The following is a 24046-nucleotide window of genomic DNA, read 5'->3' on the forward strand; positions in this document are numbered from 1 at the left end:
TATCTGTCTGTCTATCTATCTATCTATCTATCTATCTATCTATCTATCTGTATCAAAAGGATCGCTTTAGGCAAGTAGCCTATTTCTTTAAAATATTCTGTATATTTTTCTCAAGTGACTGTTTGAAAATGAAAACACAGGATTACACTGATATATACAGTGAGTTTTAGGGAATTATTTCAAAGAAATGTTAAACATTACTTTTTAAAGTAATGTTTAACTCCTGACTAGTTTATTTAAATAAAATTAAATTCAATTAAATTAAAAAACTAAAGTGACAAATCTGTGACAGGCTCGTAGCCAGAGAAGGGGGTTCTGGTGGTTCGAAAGACGAAGGTCTAGAATATGTCCCATACATGAGCCAATACTATATGCCATCATAAATGGTGTAAATAACCCATCAACTTTAAGGCCAAGCGAAATCCTCTGTTGGCTGTCGCTTTGGCGTGACTTCAGCTAATCAGTTTTGGCCAGTGCAAACTATTATTTGTCAAGAGTCCAACATTTAGCTGTCCAAGAAAACATACAACATACATGTTTTTATTATGCAAATGGTCAAATTCTGTCTAGGAAAGGCAATGAGGTGCTGGCCAGTTTATTTGCCTAATAAACGATAATAGGCTACAGTTTTGCAGCTAATTTATTTATTTTTATTCTAATGATACATGATATAATACATTTGTATTTTAAAAACATGCATTTTTTCATATTTCTTTATTCTAAGTCATTAGGAAATGCTTTTGGTACATTAAAAAGTGTGGTTATGATGACCATTTGACAAGCTAAAAAAATAATGCTTAAATGTTACTTTGAAGGCAGCATTTAAACCTCATAACTCAATAGAAAATGAGGTGAATAACTGCACAAACGTCTAGTTTTTGAGACAAAAGAACCACTACTTTCACCCGGTTGGCTATGGGCCTGTGTGATATGTAAAATCTTTGATAATGAAAAATACAATGATAAAAGATTAGCAGTGTTAAGTTCAGATTAATTACTAACACATATAAACGTGTGACTAATTTATTAAATCTAAATAAATGCAATCAGGGACACAAACAAAGGTAGTCAAGTAGGCCATACTGTTAGCAATTAAAATGTATATTTTGACAAAAATAAAATGCTGTGATAAAGTTAGTCAATATCAGTAGCCTACTATGTTTGTCGACATTTTTACTGTGTAATCTAACTTTTATTACTGCATTGTCCATGTTATATTTTTACGTATATAATTGTATGACAAAAAGCCACTAAGACCCCGTATTGCCATCCTTTGTATCCCTTGTGTCTCCCGCCCAATAAATCACACTTAGAGTTCAGATTAGTTTACGTGAATTAAGCTGAATATAAAGCACTAACTGAAAATTGAACCCATCCGGAATGAGGCTCACGGGAGCGCGCTTAAAATTAGCCTCTGTTGAGAGCGTGTGTGTGTGATCTGCCTCTCCCTTCCGCGTCCGCGCTCTCGTGCACGCAGCAGCAGCTCAAGTGCCAGTTTCCGTTTTGTTTCCTGATTATTGCTAGTCCTCGGACCGGGCAGGCGGGGGTTTCTGCAGCGGAGAAACGTGGAATTTGGCCGAACGGCGCTTTTTGAGTCTTCAGCTCCGGGTAACAGTGACAGCTTTACTACATCTGCCAGCGTTATAATCCAGTGAGTAGCGTTTACGATGTTTTTAATCACATTTCGCAACCAAGTAACGTTAAGTTTGATTATATACATTTATATTGGTGTTTTGAAACAACGTTTTTAGGTGTAACACGCAAAATGGCCTGTGCTTTTTCTTTTTCCAGATGCGCGGGCACTGCCACGCTGATTTGTTTTGTCTGCATGCAGCGTGGTCTGGCACTGCCACTCCCCGAAACGCCTGGCTTTGCATTGTTACAGCTAATTAACGGAGTTCTCGTTTAAAACGTGTTCATTGTAGATTTAGACATTGAATTGTATTAAGTGCCGTGTGTGCTTATTTTGTAAACCCGCGCACAAATATTCCCTGAAGTTGTCTAATAATTGCGTTTTTGGATGGTTCAGTCCCGTTATATCCCGCGTGTAAGTGCTTGACCTCTGCTGAGTTTGGATGGTCACCACTGTGAGTCCGTCTGCTGGGCGTTCGGGCTTTTCTTTGTCTTCCACAGATTAGGTGGCGTGTCCGAATCTAATTTGCTCACACAAAGGGTGCTTATCAAAGCCCTACAAGCTGCCTACATAGACAGCATTTGGACTTCACGTTTGCTTTTCTGAAAGTGCTTAGCAGGCAGCACACTTAAAGGGATAGTTCACGCGCAAATGAAATTTTACTCTCCCTCGAGTGCTTGGAAAACCGTTTAGGGGTTTCGTTGTGAATATATCCTGAAGAAAGATGAAAACCTGTAACCATTGACTCATAGTAGGGAAAACGAATACTGTGGAAGTCAATGGTTACAGGCTTCCTGCTTTCTTCAGAATATCTTTTGTGTTTAACAGATGAAAGTCAGTCACGCAAGTTTGGACAAAACATTGGATGAGTAAAAGGGACAGTTCACCCAAAAATTAACTTTTATAGTAGCGTTTTTTTAAAATATGAAAGTCAATGGTTAACAGTTTGTAGCATTCTTCTAAATATTGTGCTCAACAGAATAAACTCAAACAGATTTGGAACAAATAAAGGGTGAGTGAGTGATGACAACTTTCAGTTTTGTGTGAATTATCACTTTAATGTTGGGCAAAATTCACTTATTTTTCTTTACCCTTGTTTCAAATGATTTTAGTTATGTTAGACACAAAAGATGATATTCTGAAGTAATGATGGAAGTCTGTAACTATTGACTTTCACACTGTTTGTTTTTCCTACTGTGGAAGTCAATGGTTACAGGATTCCGGCTTTCTTCAGATTATCTTCTGTGCCATAGGTTTGGAAGAAGTAATGAATGAGTTGATGTTAAAGGGACAATTGGGCCAAAAATGTACTTCTATAGTAGCCTGTTTGTTTTTACTAACAATGAAGTCGACGGTTACCGGCTTTAGCATTATTTATAATATCGTTTGTGTTCAACAGAGCAAAGTCAAACAGATTTGGAACTAGGATGAGTAAATAATGACAATTTATTTCATTTTTGGGTGAACTATCCTTTTAAAGGCAAAGTTTACTCAAAATTAATTTGATTTACTTGCCCTTAAAAACCTAACGCGTTTCGTTCTTCTGTTGAACACAAAAGAAGATATTCTGAAAATAAAAATGATGGAAATTTGTAACCATCAACTTCCATAGTGTTTGTTTTTCCTACTATGGAGGTCAGTGGTTACCGGTTTCCAACATTCTGCAGAGTATCTTTTTTTGTATTCAACCGAGGAAAGAAAATCTTAAAGGTTGGGTCCACTTGAATGAGAGTAAATAGGGGGTACACTTTCATTTTTGGGGGAAATATCCCTTTGATGTTAAAGGCACCCAAATGTATGTTCACCCAAAATTAATTTTATTTACTCGCCCTTCAAACCTTAATGTCTTTCGTTCTTCTGTTGAACATAAGATATCGTGACCAATTTTTTTTACGGAAATCTGTAACCCTTGACTTCCATGGTGTTTGTTTTTCCTACTACGGAGGCCAATGGTTACCGGTTTCCAACATTCTTCAGAGTATCTTTTGTATTCAACAGCATGTAGAAACACCTTAAGCTCTGGAAACACTTAAGGGAGAGTAAATAGTGAGTACACTTATTTTTGGGTGAACTATCCCTTTAAATGTTAAAGGCAAAGTTCACCCAAAATTAATTTGATTTACTCGCCCTTAAAACCCTAACGTGTTTCGTTCCTCTGAACACAAAAGAAGATATTCTGAAAATATTATGGAAATCTCTAACCATTGACTTCCATAGTGTTTGTTTCCTACTATGGAGGTTAATGGTTACCGGTTTCCAACATTCTTCAAAGTATCATCTTTTGTGTTCAACAGAGGAAAGAAACTCTTAAAGGTTTGGATCCACTTGAGGGAGAATAACTAGTGAGTACACTTTCATTTTTGGGTGAACTATCTCTTTAAGATAGTCACAAAGAAGTGTCCCAAATGATGTGCAGGTGTTGGAGTCTCACGCCTCTCTGCTGGACTCTTGTAAAACAGAGGCCCACTTCTGCTTTTCGCGCACTTTCATCACAATCTGGGCTGTGTCCAAGGTGAAATTTAAAAGCTTTGCTTGTCTTTGCAACTGCGTAGACGCGTTTTCTCATTTAGTAGCAGTAAGAGAGGTGACTTTGCAGCCTGTGAATGGTCTCGTCTGGCTGATATGAAGGTTTGTCATTTGATTAAGCTTTAATGATTTGCATAGTTCCATAAAAATGGGGAACAATTGCATTTTGGCCAGAAGGTGATTACAAGCGGTTTCACAACGCAAGCATGTCATTTGACATCTGATGACTTGAAAATGTAACGTAATATTTAGGCCTCGGCTGTACTTCTGCTTATTTCTCTGAAATCTAACAGTTAATATATTAGAAGGCGTTAAAGGGGTAGTTCACACAGCAATCAGTTTATGTCTGCCTTATTTGGCTTCAGCCCTTTTCCTGTTGAACAAAAATGAAAATATTCAGAAAAATGTTGGATACTATAACCATTGACTTCCATATCTGGAAAAACAAGCATAAGCATAAGATAATTCTGTTCATAAGACGTAAGAAACTGAAGTTTTGAGGTTTGTAAGTGACTGAACTTAGACTTTTCTGTGAACTATGCCTTCAAAATCTTAAAGTAACTTAAGACTTTCATAAGTTATGAGAAAAATGCATGAAAGGTAATGTGAAGGCCAGATAAAAAGCTGCTCTTGCATTGACAGTCTGATGGCTTCTCAGATTTCACTTGAAAAGCACAATAGTTTTTATTTCATGCGAGTTTGAATTGGTCTAAATGGAGCTTTGGTTTTCAGATTTGCTCAGAAGGGTGAGAGCTGGATGTTTTGCAGGACTGAAATATGCAATTGTAAAATGAAGAGGCTGCTTGCTGTACCTAAAAAAAAAGTGGTTATAACTGCCATAGTCAGGTGCATATTGGTTTGCATTTCAGGGGGAATTACTGAGAGATAGACTTGCAGTGAGATTCTGTTAATCTTTTACTAAGTGTTCCTGGATCTGCCTGTCATTTAACCCCATGCAAACTTTTGCATGTAGCTTTGATCATGCAATTCTTATTTGTGATTAACATGCTGCAATTTCCTGTGAAAATGCATTCACACTCTGTGTGTTTACTCCTTACATAATATATTAGAAATAGAGAAGCTTTTACATGGGTCTTATTTTAACAGAGTTGTGCATAGAGGCCACGCTGTTGAAATCTAGTAGTGCTGTATTGTGTATGCCGGCCAGTAGGTGGCGATCAATTTGTAAAAAAAAAAAAAACACTGCATGCCTGTGCATATACAGTACTTATACATTAGTGGTGTAACAAGCTCAAGGTTTGGATCTCTCTTTTTTTTTTTTTTTTTTTTTTTTTTTTTTTTTTTTTTTTTTTTTTTTTTTTGATCAGCCAAAAAAGGGAGGAGACAAATTTAATTTCCTTTCTATTATTTTCAAAAACAGTGCTTTAAGACACTTTTGCTTTTAACAAACAGAACTAAGAACCTGTAATTCAGTAAATGATTCAGCTATTCACACCTAAAACTAGTTTCATTGCTAGATGGATATTTTTTTTAATTTTTCAGTGCCATATTTTTGATTGCTGGTTGTCGCCACCTGTTGGTTAAATGTAATTGCTGCCTACAATTTTCATTTGAACGTCAAGTTAAATGCGTATGACGGTGATTTTAGTCTTTACCATAAACATCAGTGGTTTTATCTAAACCATAAACTGTTATCCCAGTACTTCTGTGTTGTTTGACTGTTTGTAACTTCATAACTCAAAAGACCAAAGACTGAATCTCTTTCTTGTTTTTTGCATTTTTCAAACACAATAAGAATGCAGCGATTCGAAGGATTGATAAACGTGCAAATCACCATCATAATTTGTTGTGGTGTTGCAATCCCGATCTTTTAATGATTAATGGTGCAGCTTACACTGAATGCTTTAATGCGTGCTAAACAAATAGTGACAGAAAACACCTTTTAATGACCTAAGAAACCCACCACATTTCGAATGACTTGTCATTATGTTTTACAGGAAAGCCTAAATGCTTTCATGTGATTTTAAATGACGCGAGAGTCTCTCTCTCTCTCTCTCTCTCTCTCTCTCTCTCTCTCTCTCTCTCTCTCTCTCTCTCTCTCTCTCTCTCTCTCTCTCTCTCTCTCTCTGTCTCTGTCTCTGTCTCTGTCTCTGTCTCTGTCTCTCTCTCTCTCTCTCTCTGTGTGTGTGTGATTGTTACAAATTTAAGATTAATCTACAAGCAAAAAAAGAAAAGTATTAATCTGCGGGTCACTTGTCTTCCGTACCATGGGTTGTGATCTGTGCGAATCATAACTCAACCGTGATCCGTTACACCCCTATTATGCATGTCTATAAATTATATATGTAATGCGCAAAACATCAGCACATATTCCTATTTTCTATAGCTTACACTAGTGATAATGGTATTTTTTTAAAAATGTGCACTTTGAAGTAGGTGTTTGCAATTAATCAGTTCCTTTTCAATTTTGGCCTCCAATAGTTGGAAAAAAAACAATCCAATCAAGATGTATGTATTATTGCACCTAATCCTATTGCACCTTCTTGAGCTGAGCATTTACTTTTCTGTCAGTGGAAGTGCCATCATGGATTTTTATGCTTCGTTGTGAGCGCTTTTATTATTATTATTATTATTATTATTATTATTATTATTATTATTATTATTTTTATTTATTTTTTTTTTTTTTTGAAGATTGGTGAGTTGGAAAATGAGCATAAGCATTTTGTTTTTGGTTATCTCTGGCATTTTCAGCACTTAAGACTAGTGCTCAAGCATACACAACTATATTCAGATCAATGAGGGTGGATCACTTCATTATGGGAGTAAGCTAAAAGAAATGAAGACTGGTCCTTTTTGCATGCAATCTGTTCTGCACTTTTTCTGATCATATTTCACTCCCAGGAGACCTAGAAGTCCCATAACTCATTCAGCACATGCGCTAGGGATACTCTTATGGTAATATACCCAAACTATGGATTGCTCTAAACTCGTCAATGGAGGGGCAGTGTTGTCTCTTTTAAATGATGAGATATCTTTTCAATGGTGAGTAAAGAGTTAAAGCGTTAAAGTGAACTTGTTCTGTACATTCCTTTAGGGAAAAGAACAAAGTCATCGTTTAGGTTAAAGTGTGCACCGAATTGGTCTAAAACGGTGTTTCTCAACCACATTCATGGAGGACCACCAGCTCTGCATGATTTGAATGTTTCCTTTGTCTGACACAGCCATTACAGGCGTTTCAGTCTCTGCTAATAAGCTGATGATCTGCGCTGCGTCATCACGGCGTGACGAAGGCTGTCTCATTTCAAAACAATTCGAAGGCTCCTTCAAACGCAGCCTAAATGCGTCCTTCCTTTCCCAGGTAATGAAGGATACAACAGGTGGATCCTAAGCGGCCTTGAACGTCCCAAGATTCGTTATGCGCTGATAAAAGAAAGGACGCTTTTAAAAAAAACTCTGGGTTAAATGTGTGAATTAGGTTTATTTAACTTGGGAAATCTAAACATGTTTAAAAAAAAATAAAGAGTATGACATGTCTGACTAAAGATTGATTTTATAGACTGTACATGTATGGATCAAAAGAAATATATTTTCAGCTTCTGTATAGCTTGTTTTGCCTTCAGATCACTCAATAGAAGTTTTAAAATCACTTTAAAAAAAAAAAAGATCATTACAAATTTTTCAGCCCCTATTAACAGCAGCTGTTACGGTTGTCTGGGGACGAGATCTGTCCTCTGTAGGCTAGATCGTCTTATTTCAAGACGCTCTGTTCAGCCTGTGTGGACTTCAAAGGATTTACCTTTGAAGTCTACATCCTTCGGAGGATGCAGCCTCTGAAATGAGACACAGCTATGGAAAATGTGGAGAACTGGTGGTCCACCAGGAACGTGGTTTGAGAAACGCTGGAAAAAGTACTTCAAAATAGGGCTGTTGGACTTTTTAAACCACAGTAAACATTTCCAAGCTCCCTCAATGCCATTGATAATGTATAAGAAGTTTTAGTTGAAAACAACGCCTGTTCCTTCATACTCTCTCAAATGTGTCTTGTTTGTCAGAAGCAGTGTAGCAATGGAAGCTGAACAGAATCAGGAAGTTCCAGAGACCGTTGCTGAGACGCAGGAAGTGGCAGCACAGCAAGAGGAGAAATCAGAGCCCAAGTCCGAAGAGGCGCCTCAGGCTCCTTCAGAAGCGGCAGCAGATCCTCCAGCAGCGACCCCCGAACCGGAGAAGCCCCAAGAGACGGCGCCTTCTGCTGAGGAACAGCAGAAAGCAACAGAATCTGAAGCGCCTCCAGCCAAACCCTCTGAACCCGAGGTAAAATCTCCCGAGGATTCCGCTGAAAAAAACCCTGAGCCTGAACAGCAGCAGAAGTCGTCCGAGGAGCCATCGCTTCAAGTCAATTCTGAGCCCGAGAAGCAGGAGGAGGAAGCTGTGAAAGAGGTGGAGTCTAAGAAAGAGGAGGAGCCTGTCAAAGAGGCGGAGTCCAAACCTGCTGCTGTGAATGAAGCAAAGCCAGAGGAGTCTGAGAAAAGTGAGGAGACGAAAACAGAAGGAGAAAAGGTACAAGCACCTGAGGCTGATGGAGTTCAAGCTGGGCCTCCAAAAGAGGCCGAACCTGAGGAGAAAAAGCCGGAGCTGCCACTCTTTTATGGCTGGTTCCTGCTTAAAGAGGAAGAGGAGCGAATTAAGTGTGCAACCATGGACTTCCTAAAGACGCTGGATACTTTGGAGGCCTTCAAAGAACACATAAGTGAATGTGAGTGACTCTGTAAAGGCATACTCAAAATGATCCCTTTTTTGTAGATATTATTTAATGATATTTATTTATATGGGCTGAACAATATATTGTTTGAGCATCGATTTCGCAATGTGTGTATTCACAATAGTCGCATCGCAGGAATAGATTATTTACTGAAGATTAAGATACTATTGCAATACAATGATGACCATGCTAGTTTACCTTTTGATGACTGTTCTATTCTGTATTTTAATACGGTTAGGTTCCCCAGAATGTCATAAAGCATTTGCTTTGGCTCTGTCATATATATGCTTCTAATTTATTATATTTATGCAGTAATTTTTTTTTTTTATCAACCCAGTCAATGTAAATTAATGAACTCTCCAAATAGGTTTATTCAAATCATCTGGTCAAATTATATTCATATTGCTATATCTTACAGCAAAACAAATTATATTGTTGTTTTTTCTCCCTCAGTTACCGGTGAGGCAAATAAAGAGGTGGATCTTGAGCAGTATTTCCAGAACTTGCTGCCGCTCCACTGCACTACAAAGTTCTGTGACTACGGCAAAGCAGAAGGGGCTAAAGAGTACGCAGAGTTGCAGGTTGGTTTCCCCCTTTTTTTTTTTTTTTTTTTTTTAAATACAAACATGTGTTTGTGGAAGAATTGCCTTCACCTGCTAAGTGATGTTTTATAAACAAATTTCGGTAGGAGCACCGAAAGTTTCAGTATCAAATACGTCATTGACAATTATTCTATTATCCAATCAGTTCTTGACCAAACCCCTATATATACACCAAAGCTGTTTTACCTGCAGCATCTCACGACTTTAGCATCCCTCCACCACCCCGTCACCTCACCTGTTAAGCATTACAATCCCAGGGGGAGCGTTCTGGGGCCGGGCTAGATCCCAATTCCTCTCTGTTTCCTGATAAGGGGAATAACTCGAGTTGGGGTGTCTCCCCGAGCTCAGAGCCCTCTCCCCGGACAGCACGCCAAATACACTTTATTCTGAAACGATTGCAAGTGTGAACTTGTGAAATAAAAAATGATTCCTTATTACTGTTGTTGCCATTAAACTAATATTCAAAACAAGTACATGCTACAAATATTTGGTCAACATATTACTTAAAGGCTGTATTTAATCTAGCTGTAACCTATAAGAAAAACGAGGTTATTGGATGTGCTGAGGGTGCAAAACCCCTTTAGGCAAGACACCTTTATATATAACACATTTCATATGCAAAGATGATTCCAAGTGCTTTGCATAGATTCCTAACTGGAATATTCGAAATAATAAAATGTTTATATGAAATGCTTATAAGAATGTTGCATTAAGAACTGTAATCAGATTTATATTATTGGCTTTGATTTAAGACACATGCTGGAAAATGATTACTAATATCTACCAGTATGAAATTTGATTTGCAGCATGGATTTGATTTAATTTGATATGTTTATAGAACTTTAATTAAACTCTTGAATTAACCAAAAGAATTTGACAAAATTGAACTAAAAAGGCGGCAAAATTAAATGACTGTCCGTTTCGATAGATAGTTGTTGGTTCACACAGCCTAAATCCTCATTCACAAAACAGGCAATGTTGTAGCTGGCTGTCACCCTGGGTGGTGACTGAAGTCACTGAGCATTCCCACCTTGAGGTTGCTTGGAAGATGTTTGCAAACATAGGTCTACAACATGGAGAACTGTCTCCAACCAACTTGAACAGGAGCTGGGAGCGCTACTGATGCTCATTGGCTGTCGCTCCCAAAAGTTGCTCTTCAACTTTGCGTCTGCCCACATCTGTCACCAATGGTCACTGTTGCTCACATAGCTAGTAGTTACTGGAAGTTGCTAGCTCTCCATGGAAATGTACAATCACTTGCTGCTGCTCATAGTGTGAAGTGGGACTTAATCCATTTAAAGGAACAGTTCAATCAACAATGTAATTTGTCATCATTAATTCACCCTTGTAATAAAACATAAGTTTCTTTATTCTCTTGAAAACAACACGTACATTCCGTCCCAAGTGGCGCACTAGTTTATGAATTGTCATCCCAAATGGAACACTGAAGTTTTTTACTATCTTGACTTTAATTCAAGCTGTTTCCCCAGATGTTTGATGGTTGCCAAATTAGTGAAATAAATGACCAAACTACCAAATGGTACCTGCCATAAGTAAAACCGATGTGGCATAATCACTTTTGTAGGAAAATTTGGCTTGCACAAAAAAAAAATCCAACATGAAAGCCATGACCAATGAGTGCGTGAAGTGTCTGACATTCCATTCTGATTTTTAATGGTTTAATAAGTGCATCATCTGGGTATTTAAAGTGTACTTATTTTTTTTTTTTTTGAGTAAATAGAATATTTCAGTGTGAATGCACTACTTGCAGTATACAGGGGTCCCTTGCTATAACGTGGTTCACATTTCGCGGCCTCACAGTTTCACGAATTTTTGATTTTGTGCGATTATTTTTATATACACAGTGCATTGTGTTCTTCGTTCTGATTGGCTGTAGACCATTGTAAATCAATCTCTTCCATATCTCCTGTACAGTACAGAATACATTCAGCCTGTCAAATTAACATAAATATTCAATTGCTAGCAGTGAGTTTCAACAAGGATGCAAAAAGTGTTGTAATTGTCCGCAGCAAGACCATCGTAAAGGAGCTATGCAGTCATAGGTTTACATCAGGGTACGCACCCCAGCGAGTCTGCAGTGGCCAGCTAGGACACTGAATAATTGATGATAATCTAAATAATTTCATTTTTAAATAATATACAAATGTGCACGTCCACTGTGCGTTACTTCCAACTGTCATGCGTGTGCCGCATCTACTGCTTTCTCTTTGTGGATCAGGGACTGCAGGATAAAGAACATTACGCTGGATGCCAACATTATCCACACAAAAGCTATAAAGCTTTATTTAACTCTTTGCTGACAGCGATGAATGTTTTGTGCCGACAACAGGTTTTGATCTTTGATTTCATTCTGTAATACTGGACTTGTTTTTCTACAAAAGTTTGAACTTTGAGTGTTTAAATAAGACAAAAGTGTGTAGTGAGGGGTTTTACAGCCTTAAAACATCTATAATAATTGCAAAAGATAAAGCGGACTACTTTGTGAATTTTGCCTATTGCAGGGTATTTTTTAGAACGTAACTCCTGCGATTTTTTTTTAAACGAGGGACCACTGTACTAAATGGTGTAGAAATGCCCCCCTCCCCCTCACACACACAATCCTGCGACCCCCGCCGAGAGGTCCCGAATAGTGCACAAGTATGCAGTTTGAGACACCCATATAAGTAGAAAGCTGTACGCATTTATTTCTATAATGTTGCTCCTGTTTTTTAAGCTTTCTCCAAAATATCTCGTTCATCAGAATAAAATCAAAGGTTTGGAACCACTTGAGGATGTGTACATGAGAGCTTTTGGATGAACTATCCATTTAACATGCAGTAAAGGTGAACTGGTTTGTTCATTTGTTCACAGGTGGTCAAGGAAGCGACTGGCAAGTCTGATGAGCTCTCGGTCACCGCTCTCATTGTGACCCCTCGTACATTCGGGGCGCGTGTGGCTCTGACCGAAACCCAGCTGAATCTGTGGCCTGAGGGAGAGGATAAAGTTGGGGTTCCTCCAACCCTCTTACCCGGTGTAGAGTCTCTACCGGCAGGCAATCGTGCCCACGTCACGTTAGGCTGCTCTGCTGGCGTGGAGGCGGTTCAGACCGGTCTGGATCTGCTGGAGATCCTGGTTCTTCAGAAGGAGGGTAAGGAGGGCACTCAGGTGGAGATGGAGATGGGCACTTTGTCCTACCTGAGCGAGGGCCGCTGGTACCTTACCTTGAGGGAAGCCATTACCGCAGACACCACCTTCTCTAGCTTCTCTGAAGACAAGCCCGTCAGCGACCAGGGCAAAAAGGATGGAGAGAAGAAAAAGAAAAAGTGTACCATTCTGTGAGCTGAAAGCACGAGGAGAAGAGAGGGTGAAGGAGACATTTTTTCCTAAGGGCTCCGGCCTGCGGTTGTCTGAGGCTGATGTTGTGTTTTTGCATGTGTGTAGGTGGATTTGCGTGTTTCGCAGCTTTAATGTGTGCACAGGGATGGATGGGGATGATTTGGCTGGCAGTGTGAAACCAAAGCGGCCTGCTGGCTTTCTCTTTAGCTGGTGCCTTTTTTTTTTTTTGGTTTGTTTTCTCCCCTTTTTGCCTGGCAACACAAGCCCAGAGGCCTTTGTATCTGCCTTAAGGTCATGGATCACTTTGCTGGAAAGTTCACTCTGCTATAGGTGCTAGTTCACACACACCACCATCCCTGTTCCCTTTACACAGGTGCGTTCACTGTCAGTCTTCCTCATTCATGTACAACACTTTTTAGCACAACTTTAACTGATTTGTACTCCGTGCCTGTTCGCTGCTTGTTGATGCAGGCTTTAAAGGGATAGTTCACCCAAAATTGAGAATTCTGCCATTTACTCATCCTTCAGTTAATTGACTTTTTTTTTTTTTTGTATGCAAAATCTTTCCAAAAAATGTTGAAAAACTCTAACCATCGCCTTTCATAGCATGTTTTTTCTGCACTGCTATAAAAGTGGATGGTTACAGGTTTCTAACATTTGTGTTTAACAGAAAAAGGAAATACGCAAAGGTTTGGAGCCATTCGATGGTGAGTAAATGTACGTTTTTTTGGCTGAACTTTTCATTTAACTTGCCACTGAGGGGAAAAATAAGCATTGGCAAGGCGGTTTGGTATGGAGTATGAATCTGTTAGACTAGTATGTGATTCTTCAGTGTCCCTCTCTTTCTCCAGCCATTGTGGAGCTGGTATTTTCCATGAATTTATGCTGCACCTTTGTTCAAGTCTCACCAATAGTGATCTGTTTAGTGTGTATGTGTGCATGACTGTTGGCAAAAAGAGAAAAATTCCAAAAAACAATTCTTACAATCACTCAATAGGTTTTCTTTTTTATTATTAAGACTACATAGCTACTCTGTGACATGTTTTTAGGCTGAAGCGTGTGTTTGTGTATGAAAGAGAATGATCTCTCGTCTGTCTTACCGTTTACAGTGTTGCTCAAACCATCTACAGTTCATTATCATATTAGCATAAAACATGCCTATTCTGCTCTTCATTACGTGTACGATCTGCTCTTTCAGAAATCCAGTATATTCACATGTGATAGTACATTTACTCTCTCTCCATGTCTGTCTCAATCATATCAGTTTTGAGAAAATGTGCACTCTAAATACTGTGACAAGCATCTGTCTGGTGCCTTCCTCTTCTGTAGGTTTCTAGATGGCCGAAGCCATGCTTCTCGTAGCTCTGACATCAAGGCACTAATTTTTTTGCACTTACCTTGTTTTTCATTTTGTTTTTGTACACTTAATAAAGAATGTGCTTGGCTCTGACGAACCCCTGGCCTTCTGGTTCTGAATCTATTCGTTAGCGCGTTCTAATTAAGAACGTGCGCGCGCTCATTTAATTCGAACGTGTTCTTGCATGTCACACGTCATAGCTTCAAAGGAATGTTCTCAATTGAGTAACTGCAGCAAACATCTGCGTCCTAACTCTCACCAAATTAATATAAAATGTAATTATCTCAAAATTCTAAGCATTTATGTGTAGTTTAATTACAGCAGAAGTGCGTCTTTCTGTTCTTGGTTCACTCAAAGTTGAGTCAGTGTTGTGTTTTTGCCAGCAGATGGCGGTTTGTCGCCATTAAAAGCTTTTAAAGCTGCTGAAGCTCACCAGTGACTAGACAAAACCAGAGGTGTGAATGAGCAGCTTTATATGGTGTAACTATATCTAACTTGCTATAAATACTTTACCTCAAGATGTTGTTGATCAGCTTGCTCCGTTTCACACATGCAATAATTTCCTATGCCTTGTCTGTAACTATGCATGATGTGAATAACAAAAAGCTGAATTTATATTTTTACCCCAAAATTTATTTTGTAATCATTTACCCAGACTTGATTTGTTTCAAACCAGTTTCTTTTTGTTTCTCTTAAAGTGCTAGATAATGACTTCCGTAGTAATAGTTTTTTCCAACAATGGTGGACATTCTACCAGAAATGTACATTTTCACTTCTAAAAATGTGACCTATAAGCTTGTCCTCCTTAATGGAAAATCATACAAAAACAACCATAATATTATACAATTCAATGATCAAACCTATTATTGATCACTGTCAGCTTTTTCTCCGTTAAATATCACTTCCTCAGAGTCAGCCTTAAAGGTGTATCGCACACATTTTATATTAATGCAAAAGTGACGGGACTGACTGAAACATGGGGACAATTGAAAAATAGTATTTATTTGTAGAATATGTTTATAATTTTGTTTTTAATCTATTGATGCGAAAGGTAACAACTTAAACTAGCTATTTCTGAAGCGAGTTTTTAGCATAAGAAGACTATTAAAGCTGTAGGTTCAATTGGACTGAGGATAAGAATATTGACAGGGTTTGTACATTTTGTGAAATGTTTTTAATGAAAGAAAGAACATTTCCTTTACAGAAATCAACCATCAGTCCATTTTGGACATGTTTGGGATGAATTACTTTGGCCACACTTTATTTTGATGGTCTGTTTGTTGAATTTAAGGTACATTGCAGCTAATACTCATTAGATAAGTAGACATGACATGTACTTGCAAAGTTTCTTAGTCAGTTAAATGTCTGTTGAAGAAACAGTATCAACTCTACTAATGGACCATCAAAATAAAGTGTTCCCAATACTTTTTATTCACTGTATTTAGGTTTTTATTTTAGGGACACACAATGTACGTTCTGGTAGAATGTCCCATGGGTTTCCAACATATTTAAAATTGTATTTTTATTTTATTATTTACAGAACAAATGGCTTTTTCTTACTATTGGTGTCAAAGAGTTTCCAGCATCTTTTATGTTCTATTATTTTTGTTATTTGCATATTTTAACAACACATTTCTAAAAACAAATTATATTTTTTACAGAACAAACAATAACTTGCACTGCTAAAATGAAGACTGAAGTTTCATTTTTGTGTGAACTATCTTTTTAAAGGCATATTAATCATTCATTTGTGGAAAACTACAATGTATCATTTTTCAATATATAACTTAATATTAAAAATTATACATTGTACAGTTTGTTTATATATATATATATATATATATATATATATATATATATATATATTTAATCATTCAAACACAATGACATACAAATTTGGTCCAACAAACATATACACAACAATTGGCAATACAAGATACAATACTCATAAAAGTAAAATAATAATAATAGATAAATACAATAAAATGAATACAAAAGTACACAAAAGAATAAATAAAAACAAAAATCTGACAGTCAGTTTTAATCTAAATTAGTCTAATCCTCTTCAATTTAAATATCTCCTGTAGAATTTGTCTTTAATTTATGAAAGGTTGCCAGATTTTATCGAATTTATTATCTTTCTTTTAGGGAGAATCCTATTTTCTCCAGTTCCTAATTGTATGCCCCATTAGATGTGTAGACTAAAGAATTATATGATAAATTAGTCAAGACAACACTTGTTTTTAGTTCATTGCAGTTTATTAAACTTAGTTAATCATGTTCTAACAAAATTTTATGATGTTAATATAATATGTTCAAATCACTCAAAGTTCATTTGATTCCGCTTAAAATTTTAAGGCAACTAGTGTTTTTTTATTTACAGTGTAGGAGCTGTTTTTTTTATTTCTAGTTTAAATATTAACCTTCATGCTAAAGTATACCGATATATGGAATTATATTTTGTTCTGTGCTGGTTTTAGCGATCTCAAAATCAGTAATGCACTGCAGTAAAGGGATCGGAATCTATTGGCTTGACTTTTGACATGTTCTTGAAAATGTTACAAAGATATTTTCCTAATACAATGATATTAACATGTTACTTTTATTATAGAGCCTGATCAGTATCAAAATGGACAAAATATTATTCATACATCCACAACACAAGTCACATTTACAAAAATCCAATTCATAAGTTTTAAACACAATTCGTAAATCCAAAACACGACTTTAAAAAAAACACATTCGATTTGTGAATTCAAAACATGATTCATAAATAAACAAATTCAATTCGTAGATTGAAAACACGATTCAAAAATGTTTAAATTCAATTCATAAGTTCAAAACACAATTCAAAAATACACAAATTAAATTCAAAACACGATTCGCAAATACACTAATTAAATAAAAAAAACACTATTTAAAAATACACATTCAATTCGTAAATTAAAAACACGATTCATAAATACACACACACACACACACACACACACACACACACACACACACACACACACACACATATATATATATATATATATTGCAAATTCAAAACATGATTCGTAAATACACAAATTCAATTTGTAAATTCAAAACACGATTTAAAAATATAAAAATACACAAATTCAATTCATAAATTGAATATACAATTCATAAATACACCGATATAATTAGCAAATTCAATACACGATTCATAATATACACAAATTCAATTTATTTGGTTAAAATATTTATGATTTTTACTTGTGAATTCTCAAATTGTGTGCTGTATTTATGAATTGTGTTTTGAATTTACAAATTGGATTTTGTAAAAGTGAATTGTGCTGTGCATCTATGAATTCAATTTTGTGAGTGTATTATTTTGAGACTGATCTGACTCCATATTTATTCATTAAGTACACATCAAGTTGATCTCAAGATATTGGACTTCATTATTTAATTCCAAAGCAGATTGATCATGACTGCAAAATCAAATCAAACTACATTTATAAGAACACTTAGTGATATTGATTGAGCATCATTTGTAACTGATCATAATAAAGCAAATCATCATAAAGTTAACCCTTATGTACTGTTGGGGATGATTTTGTCTTAATTTTGCCCTAACTCTTTCTGTGTTTCAGCTAGCAGAATGATTTTTGTGACAAATCTTATTATTATTATTATTATTATTTTATAATTATTAGAGGTTTTTCACCTTTAATTTGGATCAGATGGTGGAGGTTACAGACAGGAAAGTATTAGGAGGAGAGAGAGGGGAAGGGTCTGCAAAGGACCTCGAGCCAATAATCGAACTCGGGTCGCCGCGAGCATGATGGTGCTATATGTCGCCACACTTAACCACTAGGCAATTGGCGCAGACAACAAATCTTATTTTGACATGTATTTTGAGAAAATGCTTTTTTTTTTTAAAGCTCAGCGATACACTCATGGGGAAATTTACTACCGTTTTGTTAGGGATGAAAACCTAACCTGCTGTAAAAATGCATCAGATAAATATTTGATCTTTTTTTGCATAAGTCTGTTAATCCATCCTGATCAAAACTACTAAGTTGTTTAAAAAATGACAGGATTTTAACTCTTTAATTGCCAGATTCTTAAATGATGTCACTGATTTGGTGATGAACGCACAAAACGATGTATTTTTCAATATAAAAAGTAGTTGTGGACTGGATTTTCTTTTACCTTTTTATCACAGTCTTGGACATGTTATAGAATAGTAACACTGATGCCATTAATGCGTTTTTACAGCATGCAGTTACATTTAGTGGATGTTTTCATCCCTAACATAACAAAAGGTAGCACATTTGAACAGTGCACAAGGGTTAATTCTGAACAATCATTAAACGCAAGACTAGAAAACAGTGCTAGAAATTCAGTTTTGAATGATTAAGTATACATTCACCTCATTTTTATTTTAATTAGTTTAAAAGATCTGCTCTTAATGCAATCCTGATTAAATAGACATGCACATTAACAAACCTTAACATTTCCAAACTTTTGGCCAATATACCGAATAACATGTTTTCCTTGCAGCTCGGCACTGACCCCATGCCACGCTGTCAAACCGACTGGTCAGAGCGTTGCTTCTACAAACACTGTTGACGTCCAGTGATCAATGGCAGACTTTCTATTTAAAGTGTGTTTTGTAAATTCAGCTTGAGTCATGTCTCTTGGCTGGAGCGCTTAAAGCCCATTAACTGATGCTGCTGGGGACAGAGGAGCCAAACGGTGCATTAGCCACAGCCTGTGCTGCAATGCCCTTTCTAAAGGCCAATTCATTCACCTGAGTAGCTGCATTTTAATTATATCTGACGTCCAGCATCAGATATGAGGATAATTGAATTTTCAATGACTCTTGTGTAAAAGAAAGAACCTGGTTTTTAAAGACTTTAGAGATTTGTATATTGATAAATGAGTCAGGATTTGTTTAGCAAAGGTAAATATTATGTTGTAAAAAAAGAAAAAGAATAATGGTTGCCATTTTGGTTAATACAGCGATATAGATCACCTATAATGAAGATTCTGCCATCATTTACTGACCTTTTGAGTTCTTTTTTTCTAATGGAATGTATTTTGGTTACTCTATGGATGTCCGTGGTAACCAGTTTCCAACATTCTACAAAATATCTTCTTTAGTTTTAGGCGGAAAATGTATCTTATTACACTTTGGAACCATTTGAAAGTCAATAAATGGTCATTTGAGCAAAAAAAAAAAAAGAGAGAAAAGTGTGTCATTTATTAATGCTGCATTTTGTTGTACAAAAAAGAAGATATTTTGAAGAATGTTGGAAACTTGTAGCCACTGACTTCTATAGTATTTTTTCTAGTATGGAGGTACTATAAAAGTAATATACTAGAAATAATAAAAAATAGAAATAATTAAAAGTTCAGCACCACTTGAAGTTCAATAAAGGGTGAACAAATGTCAATTTTTTTGTGAATTATTCCTTGATATATCCCAGGATAGATATATATATATATATATATATATATATATATATATATATATATATATATATATATATATATATATATATATATAAATATATATATATATATATATATATATATATATATATATATATATATATATATATAGATAGATAGATATAAACACACACACACACACAATCACCGGCCACTTTATTAGGTACACCTGTCCAATTGCTTGTTAACTCAAATTTCTAATCAGCCAATCACATGGCAGCAACTCAACAAATGTAGACATGGTCAAGACGATCTGCTGCAGTTCAAACCGGTCGTCAGAATGGGGATGAAAGGTGATTTAAATGACTTTGAACATGGCATGATTGTTGGGGCCAGACGGGCTGGTCTGAGTATTTCAGAAACTGCTGATCCACTGGGATTATCTCAGAGAATGGTCCAAAAAAAGAGAAAATATCCAGTGAGCGGCAGTTCTGTGGGCGCAAACACTTTGTTGATGCCAGAGGTCAGAGGAGAATGGCCAGGCTGGTTCCAGCTGATAGAAAGACAACAGTAACTCACATATTCACTCGATACAACTGAGGTATGTGGAAGAGCATCTCTGAACACACAACATGCTTAACCTTGAGGCGGATGGGCTACAGCAGCAGAAGACCACACAGAATGCCACTGCTGTCAGCTAAGAACAGGAAACTGAGGCTACAATTCGCACAGGCTCACCAAAATTGGACAATAGAAGATTGGAAAAACGTTGCCTGGTCTGAGGAGTCTCGATTTCTGCTGCGACAATCGGATGGTAGGGTCAGAATTTGGAGTCAACAACATGAAAGCATTGATCCATCCTGCCTTGTATACGGTTAGGTTCAGGTTCATGGTAGGTTCAAGCTAGTGGTGGTGGTGTAATGGTGTGGGGGATATTTTCTTGGCACACTTTGGGCCCATTAGTACCAATTGAGCATTGTGTCAACGCCACAGCCTACCTGAGTACTGTTGCTGACCATGTTCATCTCTTTATGACCACGGTGTACCCATCTTCTGATGGCCACTTCCAGCAGGATAACATGCCAGATCTCAATCCAATAGAGCACCTTTGAGATATGGAGATTCGCATTATGGATGTGCTATTCCAATACCTTGATCCGATATCTATGCCATGAAGGATTAAGACTGTTTTAAGGCAAAAGGGGGTCCAACCCGGTACTAGTAAGGTGTATGTATGTATATATGTATATATATATATATATATATATATATATATATATATATATATATATATATATATATATATATATATATATATATATATATATATATATATATTGACTTCTGCCTAATTTCTCAGCTATGGATGTCAGTGGCTACAAGTTTCCCTTAATATTCTTCAAAATATTTGTGTATGTGTGTGTAATAAACAAATAATAATTTTATAAAGCTTTGAAACCCCTTAAAATTTTAATTTCTCTGTTAGTTTGATGCAATTCTAGCATTAAAAGTAAATGAAGTAAATATCTGGCCTACATGTTTGATGTGTACACATTATGACGCAATGTCTAGCAATATTTGTTTACTTGTCTGCCAAAACAGAAAGGATTGTGTCAGTCAATGTTAGAAATCGTCACTTTCAAAACTCGGTCCATATTGCGCTCAATCGGTTCATTTTCATCCGTCTTTCATCGAAGCGCCTTGCTAAACGCCCGACTGTGCGATTTGATTGGTCGCATGGTGCAGAATTAGCCAATCATACCCTGGTCCGATGAGTCGTTCACTATTCCGGAGGGCGTGGCCTCGAATCACAGCGGATGGCGAGAGCCAATCAGAAACGCTAAAAATCAGCCAAGGCCATCGTCAGATGTCGGCGCAGAGAAAACAGGAACGGCCGAGCGCGCAGTGAGGGAGGGAGAAGCCACGCTGTCTGGAGGAGGAAAAAGTGTCTCCTGCAACCCTATCTCGACTGTCAACACACTCACACACAACACTCCATACTGCGGGAACACCCTACAAGAAGGAAACCTGCTTTCTTAAATCGCACACACACCGGTAAGTGGCTTAAACCTTCTAGTATAAACAGCGAATAGTGAACGCGCTCTCTGGTTTGCGTGTAAATATAACAAACAAAGCGTGTAACGTTAAATGCTACAGTGACACAGCTCTTTTTGCTCAAAACACTGTAGAAACTAGGGCTGACTGTTCTGAGTGTACATATTTGTAGCTGATTTATCCGTGGTTATCAGTTACCCATGACAGACCCGTATGGGGACTGGTTTTACTGGTCCTTATACGTTACCTGTGATTTAAATGAATGAACGTCTCCTTTAACACCTTTCACGTATGCGGAAGTGTAAGGTGCATGTTATGTTGTGGAAATAAACCAAAATAAAGCGAAACACACTTCTGTAGCTTTATGCAAAGCAGTTGGATTCATTACATTTGCTGTAGGTAATCAAAACATGATATTGATCAAGTAAAACATGTCTGGTTATGGCAAGCTAGTTGAATTTACTTATTTTGCGTTGTTGTGTCTGTTTTTTTTATTATTAGCATGTAAGTAAATATTACTAACAAAAAAACATTTTACCTGAGAAATTAGATAAAATATTCTAGCTTCATTTAAAAATTACAAAAATTGTAAAGCTGTAAAGACCTTCAACCTGTTTGAAAAATATTCGATGTATTATATGTATATATTTTTCTAGTATTATACTTGTATATGCGCCTTATACTTTTATTTTCATGTTTTTGTTGTTGTTTTTTTATTATTATTTATGCCCCCAAACTTTCATTCATTTATTTTCATTTGGCTTAGTCTCTTTATTCATCTGGGGTTGCCTCAGCGGAATGAACCGCCAACTTACCCAGCATATGTTTTACACAGCAGGTGCCCTTCCAGCTGCAACCCAGTACTGGGAACACCTCCAAACATTACTTTGTAATTATTTATGAGCAATTCCATGCAAATGTCAACCTTGCCATGAAAAAAAAATCAAGTTTTCGCCAAAATATCAAAACCGTTTCTGCGTTTTTTGTGTGTGTGTGTGTGTGTGTGTGTGTGTGTAAGCAAGTATTTTACAGTGATTTTAAAAATACTCAAAAATGTCTCTGTCAATGTTTTCACGCTATTAAATTTGATTTCAAGAGTTCACATTTAATAATCAATAGAGCGTAATTGGCATGCTGTACCGGGAGAGAGCCCTGAGCTCGTATTATCCTCGAGCCCGGGGCTCCCTCCCGAAAGAAGGGCAAGAGGGGAGTTTGAGCTCAGGTAGGTCTCAAGAACTACCCTGCTTGTTGCCATGAGAGAAGTGTAAACTAAGGTTGTCTTGAGTAATAATTTGGTTTAGTCGATTGGCTATAGGTGTATGTTTTTGGATGGTGGGAGGTAACCAGGGAAAACCCAGGTGAACACTGGGAGAACATAGAAACGCCAACCGGCCGGATAGGAGGTTGGACCGGTGGTGTTCTTGCTGTGAGGCAACAGTGCTAGCCACTGGGCCGCCGTGTCGCCTTATCGGAAAAAAAAAGGTGGAAGTAGGGGTGGAAGGGGGGAAACTTCAAGACGACGATAACTGGAGTGAAAAACTCTGGTTATTTATAATGCTTCCGTAATCATCTAATAGAGCAGATTACAGAGCTAATGAGATGCCAGCCGTGCTGATCATAAGTTCGTGATCCCCTCGAAATTAGTTTATAAATAAACCCCACTTATCAAAGTCGCACAAGTGTCAATTTCACATAACGGAGAGATGTCACATCCATAACGCTAAATTGTCACATCCATAACGAAGCTTTTTCCTCATAAATGCAAAAAATGTCAAATCAAATAAAATCAACCATGTTTGTTCTTTAGTGAGCCAACTCTTATGCTTTTGATTAGCGTTATTTCATTAGGGTTGTGCAGTTTAATTGACTGAATTTCTACAAAGTATACTGTAAACTTGCAGACTTTTTTCGTCACCTCAATGACAAATGTTTATTTTCTCATTTAAAATATTAAAAAATGTTTACAGATTGATATTTTTCTGCTCCCACAACTCTGTGGTTGGTAGTTTTGAAGATATAAACCGATGTTTCAGTATAACCTTAAGATATACTTTCTCTGGGAATTTGTGTTGTGAGATTTTACTGCAAATATCACATCCATAACGCTGGAATTGCTCAGATGTATTCCCATTTAGAAAAGAGGGATGTAATTAAATGGAGACCAGAATGATTTTCCTCATTCTTCACTAGTTGCTATTAGATTTTGGTTCTCGTCTTTGCCACTAATCCCATTAGTGACGGGAATCTATTCACATCTGCCGTGATATGCATTTGTGACTAATCAATTAGTTACTAGTACTGGTTCCCTTGCTGCTAGTCATTTTCCCCGTAGTAACTGCATCATAATAGGACTAATTATTTCTGTTTATTGAATTGAAAATGGCCATTTG

General features: G+C 36.8%; 2 protein-coding genes across 3 annotated transcripts in view; both read left to right on the forward strand.

The window, feature by feature from the left end:
• Positions 1–1457: 1457 nt before the first annotated feature.
• On the forward strand, positions 1458–14271 carry cnp (2',3'-cyclic nucleotide 3' phosphodiesterase). Of its 2 annotated transcripts, none has more exons than XM_056453263.1 (4): positions 1458–1651; positions 8173–8873; positions 9333–9460; positions 12353–14271. In XM_056453263.1, the coding sequence occupies exons 2-4, from the start codon at positions 8186–8188 to the stop codon at positions 12818–12820; spliced, it is 1284 nt and encodes a 427-aa protein (XP_056309238.1). In that variant the 5' UTR covers positions 1458–1651; positions 8173–8185; the 3' UTR covers positions 12821–14271. The 2 variants fall into 2 exon arrangements, with proteins under 2 accessions (XP_056309238.1, XP_056309239.1); XM_056453264.1 differs by having other exon boundaries at positions 8176–8873.
• A 7214-nt stretch (positions 14272–21485) lies between these two features.
• Positions 21486–24046, forward strand: part of aclya (ATP citrate lyase a) — a 61255-nt gene continuing 58694 nt past the window's right edge. The window contains exon 1 of the mRNA XM_056453265.1: positions 21486–21656. The gene's annotated coding sequence lies outside the window, so the exon portion shown is untranslated. The remainder of the gene's footprint in view (positions 21657–24046) is intronic.

This window comes from Danio aesculapii, chromosome 3, assembly GCF_903798145.1.
Source record: "Danio aesculapii chromosome 3, fDanAes4.1, whole genome shotgun sequence".
Classification (NCBI taxonomy): domain Eukaryota; kingdom Metazoa; phylum Chordata; class Actinopteri; order Cypriniformes; family Danionidae; genus Danio; species Danio aesculapii.

Bases quoted from the DNA above. Each gene is read 5' to 3' on its own strand.
- cnp (XM_056453263.1), top strand. From the start codon at position 8,186: ATGGAAGCTGAACAGAATCAGGAAGTTCCAGAGACCGTTGCTGAGACG. The intron at 8,874-9,332 runs GTGAGTGACTCT...TTTCTCCCTCAG, and splicing joins CAAAGAACACATAAGTGAAT to TTACCGGTGAGGCAAATAAA. The intron at 9,461-12,352 runs GTTGGTTTCCCC...ATTTGTTCACAG, and splicing joins AAGAGTACGCAGAGTTGCAG to GTGGTCAAGGAAGCGACTGG.